At 33.1% G+C, this 12,051-nt stretch overlaps 1 protein-coding gene across 1 annotated transcript in view; it reads left to right on the top strand.

Annotated features, from left to right (window-relative positions):
* Positions 1-181: 181 nt before the first annotated feature.
* Positions 182-12,051, top strand: part of LOC128989649 (inositol polyphosphate-5-phosphatase A-like) — a 96,898-nt gene continuing 85,028 nt past the window's right edge. The window contains exon 1 of the mRNA XM_054411614.1: positions 182-406. Coding sequence (XP_054267589.1) covers positions 344-406 — 63 coding nt within the window. The 5' untranslated portion in view covers positions 182-343. The remainder of the gene's footprint in view (positions 407-12,051) is intronic.

Genomic DNA, 12,051 nt, shown 5'->3' with positions numbered 1-12,051 from the left:
TCAGCTAAAGTGTTTTACGTGATAAATGCATTGTAAACATTCATAATTGATCGAATAAGATACTGATCAAATTAAAAAATCTTCCTTAAAAATAATTCAAGAGTTAACTTGACCTTTGTATTGTTTCTATTGACGTCAATGGAAGTAGGCGTGGTTTATAGAGTGCGTGCGTGCAGGGTGCAGACGGAAAATCGGAAAATGTTTTGAACCTAGATGTCATTCCGTTCGTCCGTCAAATGTCAAGTGGGATGATAATAGTGGATATTTTCATTACATGATTTGATTAGTCTTACCAATTATACATTTGATTTCACTTTATCAAAGTAGTGATTTGTTTGACACCATGGCTGAGAAAACAACACCAGCACTCTTCATAACCGCAAATGTTGGGTCCATTTTTGAAGAGGTAAGTGTTTAGGCCTCTATTAATTAGTGAGCCTAGTTGTTGTTAAACAAAGCTAAATGACAAAGTAAAAGTAATTAAAACATGGACCAGACCTGTTTTTTTTTCAAACTTGTAGCCTATTGTGTCACTGTAATTTTAATGATTTATTCTTTCAACTAGAGGCTTTGGTTTGTCATTCTGTATTCTCACAATAATTGCTTGTTAAGTCAGAAAATGTTATGGTACAGGAACTTTAAAAATGTACCATAACCACGATAAGAAATAAATTTACATCATAGACAATCATACCAGAGGATTAGGTTTAAAGGTTTAACTTAATCTTTGACATGGAAGTGTGCATATTTATTTTCAATTACCCATAGCTTAATATAATGTTTCAAAATCTGTGAACTTTAGTTAACTGGGTCAGGAAAAATGTGTAAGTTAAGTTATGCCTTTTGAATTCTGGATCTTCCAATCAAAGGCTGCAATTTACTTTAGGTCCTACACTCATTCGAAGAAAATATCGAATATTCGATTGTTTCATTCGATATATCGTTTAGTTAGTTAGGTTAGGTTAACCTTACCTAACTAACCAAACGATATATCGAATGAAACGATCGATTAATCGATATATCGATCGATAGCCTATTTTAACTCTAATGAGTATGTAGGACCTAAAGAAAAGTGCAGCCCAATCAAATAATGTAGGCTAAGTTAATCTACTTTTGTGAACATTGAAAAGTAAAAAAATTCAATATTTTATTGATTGTCGTCATAGATTAAACATAGCTAAGTACTCCATCAAACATTTATCATCCTAATAACTTAGCTACACACCTAGATACACGAGGCAAGTAGGTGGGCAGGTTACCTGCCTCAGTTAACTTAAAATACTAACTGCTAGGCAGTGTTTTTAGGAAAAAGCATTAAGCTTGGATTAAATAAATAAATATAGGATGGAGAGGACACAGCTAACTCACCTGATGAAAGGTTGCAGACGAGTCAAAGAACACATATGTGTGTAATTTTATGTGTTCTTTGACTCGTCTGCAACCTTTCATCAGGTGGGTTAGCTGTGTCCTCTCCATCCTATATTTATTTATTTAACTGCTAGGCAGGTAACCTTCCTGCATATTGCCTCTGACAGTGTTCAGTCGTAAAACGACAAATGGTAACTTACTCTATTCACAGTAGGTACTTAAGTTATCTCAAATAAATTTTCCAATTAATTAAACAATACCCATAAGTCAATATAGCAAGTCGCTAACTTTAGTGGTCCTTTAGTAATCATAATAGGCCTAATCCTAATCAAAAGTTTGATCTTAAGCAAAGCAAGTTAACAATTTATGATGGTTAGAAACTGGACCTGGTCTTCAACAAATCTTTCATCTTTTAAATTTTACCACCAATGCTTCACTCATTATAACCTTAAAATATGCAATATTGTGTGTCAACATGGATCTTAATCATCACGCCTAATTAATCCAATATCTTCTTACTAATAGACTAAAAAATGTAGGTCTGTTAAAAATATTTTTAGAGGGGAAAAAGTTCTATTTAAAAAATTATATGGCATTCCACCTGGTTTTGATGATAAAGTTAATTTAATAATTATAATTAGATCTTAAGAAAAGTACCTACTGATTTAAGGGGAGTCGCTACTTAAAAATTGCCAATTTTGTAAAAAACATGATTTTTTTTATCTTGTTCTATGGATTTACAATCCATAGAACAAGATAAAAAAATCCTTACAGGTTTCAGAAAAACATAACATTTGGTATAATATATATTTTTATCACTGTGAAAAAAATATTTGAAGTGAAGCGTGCACACCTCTTTTGGGGCATCAACTAGGCCTAGCATAAACTTCAACCGCTGTTTTCCGCGATTTTAACCCTCCGAGTGTCCCTTGTTTTGGCCTTAATGTCTGCCTATTTTTTGCTCATTTGCAAGGTTTTATTAAAACGGATCTGAGAAGCTTGAAAACAATGTTAATTATACTGTTCTATATACCATTTTGTTTGGAAAATCATGGGCTTCAATATTATACATAGAACATAAGGAACTTTTGTTTCAAAAAAATTTTTTAGGTAAAAAAAATATTTTGGAAAATTTTCAAAAAAAAAATAAGATCGCGCTCAATGAAATTGTAAATTATAGGCCTATAAATATTTGAAAATAGCCACTTTGTTCTAAATTTTATGAGGATTACAAATATATAATAATATAAGGAAGTAGATTTGCAAATAAATAAGTTATGGGCAAAAAACAGATTTCAGTACATAGCGTTTAGCTAAGAATGCATAGCCTAACCATAGCTAGGAATCTGGCTGATAATTTACATCAATATCACTACAGTACCTACTTCTTCAGGATCATCAACCAGCTCTTCAAAATCACTTAAATCTTCTTATAATGCACCACGTGTATCACTAATTTTGATTTTTAACACTAAAACAATGATAAACGTAATAAAACACATCAGTCATCGGTCCGAGGATAACCAAGCTGTTTACAAATACGCACGTCAGCTGTCTGCTACAATATTTTTGGAACTAAAATGAATAGCGCTTAGAGACAGACCTCCAGAGAAAGCTCTGAATCTGTAAAATAAAACGATACCTAACTCGATCCAGTTCAATCCGATTTTGTCAGTCATAGAGCCTTCGCCATAAACAGTGATTGTGAGTCGCTGCAGCGACACAAAACACTACACAAAGTGTGTTATGTGTCGCTGCAGCGACAAATAACACTTGGAGGGTTAAAATTTAGTTTTTTTATATATAAGTTCTCATAACATTTTAACTATTACAGCTAGGCCTATATGAATGAAATTTTTACCACACATTGTTTATACTATAAATCAACTTTCTGTGCATGGATATTGTAATTGGGTAAATAAAAGTACATGAAAAAATTTATAAAAATTTATTACCTTTAAGTGTTTCTAAAACTTATTTTTGAAGCCATAACTTATAAACTTATTGAGAAAATAACATGAGTATGCACAGAAAGTTTGTGCTTTCTTTGCTCTTTAAAATGAGATATCAAACAATAAAATTGGTTCAGTAGTTAAATAGTTATAATAGATTTAAAAAACCCCATTTTCCCGCCAAAAACTTTAAAAACTCCAAAAAGTATGTAAAAAAAATTGTTTTTCTTACTTTAATAGCAGTAAATCTTTTTCTAACACTAAAAGAACTTAAAAAAGTATATATGATAATTTTTAAAAGGATTTCTTTTAAATCACTAGTTTCAGTAGCGACTCCCCAAATAGGTAGCATATGCTGTTTGTTGTTTGTAGATCCATACCAGGGTTTAAGCTCTGCGGTAGCAATTTTAGCATTTTGCTATAGCAAAATTAAAAATTCTACCCTATACTGTTTTTGCAAGCTATAGCAAATTTGGTACGAATAAAAATAAAGATGTAATGTCCAAACATGTAGGCCTAATTGTTATATACATAAGCTATATATTATATTTTACCATTGTAGGCCTATGTAAGACTACTCTGTAGGCCTATGTAAAACTACTCTAAGCTAAGCTCATGTGACTTCTTCTTGTTCACTAAGACTTCCGTGTCATCTCCATAATGTAGCTTTGTGCTCTGTAGTCTGTTGATTTTATTATCAAAATAAATCTTTTAAATTTACTTTGTGTAGTTATTATTTAGAAGCCCAAGAAGAACTAAGATGGTGTCAGAAGTTAACTATTTAGTTTGAACAGTGAAGTGTTTAGTAACAAGTGAATTTTCTTAGTGAATATTAGGTTAACCTCAAACCACGATGGCATTAGGCCTAATCCAGAACATGTTAGAGCTATTGTCGAAATGGAAAGACCCCAAAACAAGAAAGAATTGTTAAGATTTTTAGGTATGACTAAGTATTTGTCACAGTATATTCCTAACCTATCGACTTTGTCAGCACCTTTGCGCAACTTAACTAAAAATGATACTGATTGGCAATGGTACCCAGAACATGAGAAATCATTTTGTGAGTTAAAGAGTAAGTTAGTCTCTGCCCCAGCATTAGCTATTTTTAATAGTTCTAAACCAGTAACCCTTCAGGTTGACGCATCAAAAGATGGCCTCGGAGCATGCTTGCTTCAAAATGGTCACCCTATAGGCTTTGCATCAAGATCATTAACTGATACAGAGACCCGTTATGCTCAAATCGAGAAAGAATTACTTGCTATTGTCTTTGGCTTTGAACGTTTTCATCAGTTAACGTATGGTAGGCTAGTTACCGTACAGACTGATCACAAACCATTAGTTTCTATAGTTGAAAAAGATCTTTGTAAAGTGTCAGCTAGGTTACAACGTTTATTGTTAAGACTTTTGAAGTATCAGTTTAAACTCGTGTATGTACCTGGTAAATTGATGTTTATGGCCGATACATTGTCTCGGTCTTATTTGAAAGACCCTGTTACTGATGATCCAGAATTTTCTTTTGTTGTACATACTATTAGTAAATATGTGGCTATGTCTGAACAAAGGAAACAAGAATTTATTAAAGCCATTGATGAAGATGAAACTATGACTATGTTAAAAAAATATCACTTATTAGGTTGGCCCAAGTTCAAAAATGCGTGTCCTAAAAATGTACAGTTTTATTTCAATCTTAAACATGATATTAACTATGAAGGTGGTTTATTGTTTCTTAATGACAAAGTAATAGTGCCAACTAAACTTAGATTGAGTATGTTGAAGAAAATCCATGAAAGCCACCTAGGTGTAGAAAAGTGTAAAATTCTTGCCAGACAAGTGTTGTACTGGCCTAATATGTCTACAGATATAGAGGATTTTGTTCTAAAGTGTCAAACTTGTGAAAAGTTTAGGAGAAGTAATGTTAAGGAAAAGGAACCTATGTTAAGTCATCCTGTTCCATCAAGGCCATGGGAAAGAATAAGTGCTGATATCTTACAATTTGGTAATAATGATTATTTGGTTGTTGCAGACTCATACAGTAGATGGTTTGAATTGTGCTTGTTAAATGGTAAAACAGCAAAAAATGTAATAGATGTACTTAAACCGATTTTTGCTAGATTTGGCTCACCAGATGTTTTAGTATCTGATAACATGCCTTTTGGAAGTGTCGTGTTTAGAGAATTCGCGGATGAATGGAATTTTAAACTGGTTACTATAAGTCCTTTGCACTCTCAGTCAAATGGCCTTGCTGAAAAATTTGTCTCAGTAGCTAAAAATATATTGAGGAAATGTAATGACTCTAAGAAAGACATTAATGTAGCTCTAATGTTGTACAGGAATACTCCCTTAAAAGATACAAAACTGTCACCTGCACAAATAATGTTAGGTCGGGTAGTCAAAACAACATTACCAACTGCTAGTTCTGTGTTAAAACCTATTCGTGTAAACAGTAAAGAGATTAAATCAAAGTTAGAAAGTCACAAAAAAGTTGTAAAAGCTTATTATGATAGAGGATCACATAAGTTACCTCCCTTTCAAAAAGGTGATAATGTTATGGTAAAATCAGGAAAGGTTTGGGAACCAGGATTAATTATAAGAAAACACCAGACACCAAGATCCTATATAGTTAAGTCTAGTAATGGTAATGAACTAAGAAGAAATAGGGTATTTTTGAGAAAATCCTTTAACAAATTCCCTTTAGTCTCAAGTGAAGATCCAATGACTCAGTTGTATGATGAAACTGATAGGCCTATTGTTCCACCTAGGTTAACTCCTGCCTCAACACCTAACCAAACTAGCTTGACTCCTGTTGCAACCCCTAACCCATCTCAATCCCGAACAAGGTTTGGAAGAGTAATTAAAAAACCAATAAGGTTTGAAGACTAATTTTGTTTTGTAAATATTGTGTGTTCAATTTTGTTTTCATGAACTCTCAATCCTTATTTTTAGGGGGGAGATGTTATATACATAAGCTATATATTATATTTTACCATTGTAGGCCTATGTAAGACTACTCTGTAGGCCTATGTAAAACTACTCTAAGCTAAGCTCATGTGACTTCTTCTTGTTCACTAAGACTTCCGTGTCATCTCCATAATGTAGCTTTGTGCTCTGTAGTCTGTTGATTTTATTATCAAAATAAATCTTTTAAATTTACTTTGTGTAGTTATTATTTAGAAGCCCAAGAAGAACTAAGACTAATATTACTGGCAAATGTTTTAATAAATTATTTTTGCTGAGCGTTTGTAGCATTTTTGCTAAAACAAATTTAATTCCAGCCTTTACCCTGATCCATACTATGAACATTAGGAGTGATTTTTTTAGTAGGGGGAAGTCGTGAAGGAAAACCTTTTTTTAATAATTATTCGCCCCTGCGCCAGATCACAAACTTTGTATGACACAGCTGAATGATTGTTAAAATCGGTAAAGCAAGACAAAAGTGATAAAAGGTTTTTCCAGAAAAAAACCCTTATTTTATTGATTGTCAGAAGATAATAAAATTTGACACTACACTCTAACACAAGCCAATCTAATACTTTATAAAAAAAGTATTTGATTGAATTTCTCACCAGATTTTGTAGGTATGAGCTCCAATAATAAACAGGGTACAAAACCGACGACACTGTAACTTTAATCCAATCGTCATAAACAGTTTCCACACTCCAGACTGCTCACCTTTACTACTTCCTTCACCACTTCCTACGTCGCGGACCTGTTTTCTTCCCTTCCCATAGAATTTTAGGAATGCAGATACCTTAATCTAATCGTCATATAAACAGTTTCCATACTCCAGACTGCTCCCCTTTACTACTTCTTTAACCACTTCATACGTCACGGACCCCAAGCTAGTGTCGTCATTTGATTATATTTATGATCCATACCGTTTCTGTTCTAATATCTATGGAATAACGCCATCAGCTATTTCTTTATCTACTGCATTCAAAAGTCAACAGCTGATCATATGTATTTGTTTATGTGTCAAATACTGCTTACATAAGGATTACATTGAAACTTTGAGACCCAGTGGGGTGGATTCCTGAGAGACTTTTTTAATGCCATATATAGATGTTGGCACTCGCCGATATGGTCTTTATCACCATGCAAAATTTGAAAACGATTGATTCAGCCGTCTAGGAGGACTTTGCGTATTACGAAATGCATAGGAGTCAACGTATAACAGTAATTTTATACATTAGTTATATTCTAAGTTAAAAAATATAAATTTGGCTAGTTTAAAATTTAAAACAATATGATTGAAATGTTTTTCAACCCTGCAAGTCATTATTATTAATCAATAACTATTCAGTCCCTACTTAAACTAGTGATTTAAAAAAATTCCTTTAAAAATTATCATATATACGGTACTAGTTTTAACTCGTTAAAGCAGTCTGTCCACCAAGTTCTCAAAAGTGCCTGTTATAGTCTATTTATAAAGTAATTGAGTGAAACAATTTAAAACATAGATAATTTTGAATGCTCGGTGCATAGACCGTGCAGCTACTCAAAAGTGTTTTAAATGGCTGGCAAAAAAGTCTTGACAATAATTTAGTTACCGTATTTAATCTCCTTTCCAATACAGTAGTCTGATCATGCAGTTCACGAACTCGTTAGAATTAATATAGGCTTGCTTCTTTGAACCAAGCTCATCAAAATCAAAACTACTTCCAACAGCTTAGCCAATTTTTACTGGAACGACCAACAGTGTATAGTTTCACTAAACATGCGTAGGATTATAAACATTGATGTACATAGAACTACAATATTAAATATCATATGATTTATTGATTTGTACTTGAGTTATCCAGATAAGGGACACAGACAAATAAAATACTGGTATATGAAATCGAATGAATGGTTCTTTTGCCCTCTGGGGACATCAAAACCACACAAAATACCTCCAGGGTTTGTATACCATGGGACCTACTAACAGGAGTAATAGCTTTTTCCCTATACAAGAAACTCGCTAAAAAGGTTGGAATTTTTTAGGAAAGTTAGTTTACTACTCCTCTGTAAAATATTTTAGCCAACTCTAAATGTATTTTAAAACATTAAAATTATTGGTTATTTTCCGTTAATTCACTAGCATTACTTTTTTTATTGCAATTACAATATTTTTAACAGTTGGCCTAGTCTATGATATCAAAATTATGAAATTAAACTATTCTAAACTCTAACCTTACCAACAAAACTTGCTGGTTATGAAAACATTCTGGTAGTGATTAAAAGGAATTGCAATAAAAAAGTAGTGGTAGTGAATTAACGGAAAAGGACCAAATTATCTTACTGTTAGGTTCAAGTCTTGCACTATACACTATGTAAATTTAAATATGAAAGAAAAATTATGCCAGTTAATATAGTCTTTTACACATTATTTGTTATAGTAGTGAAGCAAAAGGTATAGGAACAGGCAGTGCTGTAGGCTGTACTGTTGCAAATACATATAAGTTACCTGTGCCGCTTTATAAACTCGTTGGCCACTACATTTGTTATGTCATTGTTTGCTTATTCAGCAGTGCAGTGTGGTTAAATTTTTTAAGAGTAGAATTTTTTTTGTCTTAGGACGCTAGGCACGAGCCCGTAATTGTTTTTCACATTACTTCAGGCTAGACCTAGGGGTTACGGCATTATCACTTAGATAAAATCCATTGGTGATTTGGCAGGGTTTGAACCCGGGACCCCAGGAACCGGAGTCCCGCGCTCTAACCACTAGACCAGCTCGCTCCCCCAATTAAGAGTAGAGTAGGTGGTAATGTTTAGTTTCCATAGACGTTTGAAATATTTTTTACCTTACACTTTTTTTAAATTTTCCCTACCATATTTTGTCATTATCGTACAAGTGTTACTCTAATTGTATTTATTTATATTTTAAATAGTCTTTTCAAATATTCAGTTAAATGTATCCAAACATCCTCCATAGTGTATTGGTATATATTTCATTAGTAAATTTCATTTCCAACGAACCATACCATACTCTTGTATACAGCTCAGAGTATCCACACCAGGGTTGCCACCTTAGGTCGGGAAAAAATTGGGACATTGCCCCCTTCCTCCTGGATTAACATAGGCTTAAATACGGGCATAAGGAACCACAATCGGGACTGTCCCGGTAGAATCGGGACGGGTGGCAACCCTGATCCACACTATCATAAAAATAATCCCGCATATTGGGTCATGAAAATCAGGGCCATTTTATCCCACTTTTGAATCATGAAAAATCCCGTTTTATCCCGCATGATCTTTTTCTTCAATACGGGGTGTTATATTGACGTATCATGTTCAAATAGTTGTTTAAACATAGCTAGGCCTATTATGTTTAGCTACAGTAATTTAATCAATTCGGATTTGTTTTTCTCTAAAATGAAGTAAGAAATAAAAACAGATGTCAGAGCCGAAAATCCCGTTTTATCCCGCATCCCGTTTCAATCCCACTCATGGTCTAAAAATCCCGTTTTCAGGATAATAATCCCGCGTATGGAAACACTGATACAGCAGTCAATAGTCAATAAACAATAATTTATTTTCACAATCCTACGTACGAATATAAGGAGCATATGGGAGAAGAAAGTAAAGGAGGTTTTCATATGAATTTAAAAAATATATTGGCATTAAAGCAGTCTGTCCACCAATTCTCTACTCCTTACAGTTAATACTTTCATACTTTTAATACTTTCTTATGAAATGGCGACCATACAATGTAGGTATTTTAAGCCAAGTATGAATGGAGATGAGTGTAGGATGAGTGGCGCGATCTTGTAGTCTTGTTAGTGACTAAGGCCGACATTCCTTAGACACAGCTGTTAATTAAACAGCTAATGGCAACTAAGGGACCTACAGTTTATAGTGGAATCCGAACCACATATTTTTCCTTGGTATATACGAATTGGTCTAATTATCAGGATAGTACTGCGGATAGTCGTAATACTCACTAGTGCGGACGTTAATCCACACCAGGGAGTATCGCATCCACAGTGCATGCCTATAAATATCCACAATCCGTGACCTCCTAGTAGCTGGATTATAGGACGACGCCACCCTTATTTTATCTTCGACTTTAGATAGAAGTAGACATTCCATTTCCATGTTTAGGTTGTCACTTGTTTTAAAATCAACATGGATGTAATTAAAATGAGCCACTGACAAATTGTGCTGATAAAAATCCTTGCTTTCGGTCAAATATTCAGACTTGTAACCACTTTAAACTGATAGGATCACTTACGTTATAGCATCTTTTAAATCACACAAACTATCTCTGTAACAAAAAATAAGGTAGAATAATTTAAAAATAAAAAACTTTTTTAAAACAAAATGTTTTTAAACGCTCCAAAAAGTAGAAAATAATTTTTAAATATGTGGAGAGTATAAATACTTGTAAGATTTAAAACAAAAAACGTGGGGTGCAATGTATTATTATCAATTGCATGCACCCCACGTTTTTCGTTTTAAATCTTACAAGTATTTATACTCTCCACATATTTAAAAATTATTTTCTACTTTTTAGTGCGTTTAAAAACGTTTTGTTTTAAAAAAAGTTTTTTATTTTTAAATTATTTTCTACTTTTTAGTTTTTAATGTGTGTGGATGTTAAATCTATTTCAAGCGTCTATATCAGATGAAGACAGAGGCATGTGGGAATTCTAAGGATTATTTGAGTTTCTTTTCATATAGGCCTAATTATGTATTAGATTGAATGTATGGCCTGTCTACTAACTATAAACATAGACTAACCTCTATATCTTAACCTCTCGTCTTCGAACTGTCAAATTTAAGTATTTACAGATGACTTAAATTAATTGATATATTTACATTCTTTCAAAATGTAAACATGGAAAATTTGGAAGCCCATGGGGCGTAGCCCAAGGGAAGTATGAAAATTAAATGATATAATATTGCATTGTCATCCATTTGTGAGCTATGTTTCAAATTTCAAGTCTCTAGCTCATCGGGAACTTCGTTTAAAATTTATATCAAAATTTGTAGGAAAGCGAGCTAATAAAAACAAGCCCATGGGGCGTAGCCCAAGGGAAATATGAAAATTAAATGATATAATATTACATTGTCATCCATTTGTGAGCTATGTTTCAAGTTTCAAGTCCCTAGCTCATCGGGAAGTATCAAAATTTGCGAGAAAGCTAGTTAATAAAAACAAGCCCATGGGGCGTAGCCCAACGGAAATATGAAAATTAAATTATATAATATTGCATTGTCTTCCATTTGTGATCTATGTTTCAAGTTTCAAGTCTCTAGCTCATCGGGAAGTTAGTATAAAATTGATTGCAAAATTTGTACCGGACAAGAAAGCGAGCTAATAAAAACGTTTTAAAAAAAGTGTTTGATGCTAGCACAATCTGTGATGGGCTCAAAACAATGCAATATTTTAATAAAAAAATAGCGACAGCTGGTCCATATAGATCGTATATCTACTTCAGTATCCAAACGTCAATGATTTTATATATAAAGGAATGTATATAAATATGAAAATGGCTGATGCTCTTAATCAACCAAACAAAAGAAGTCTTTTAACTTTGTATTGTTGTGTGAACCCGTGGTAGTAAAATCTGCCCTAGAAATTCTAAGAAATAACAAGAAGTAATCCAATTTCCAAGTTTAATATCAGTCAGTGAAATAATCATGCAAACATTTTAATTCTAAACAGTGTTCATATATTATGCCTCAACTAATGCATAAATTTTAATCACTACTTGTACCTATTGGTACCTGAGAAATCGATTAAGCAGGA

Source organism: Macrosteles quadrilineatus, unplaced genomic scaffold (genome assembly GCF_028750875.1).
Source record: "Macrosteles quadrilineatus isolate MER2022 unplaced genomic scaffold, UCM_ALF_1.0 Scaffold_1__1_contigs__length_201487025, whole genome shotgun sequence".
Lineage (NCBI taxonomy): Eukaryota > Metazoa > Arthropoda > Insecta > Hemiptera > Cicadellidae > Macrosteles > Macrosteles quadrilineatus.
This window is presented reverse-complemented; position numbering and strand designations above follow the sequence as displayed.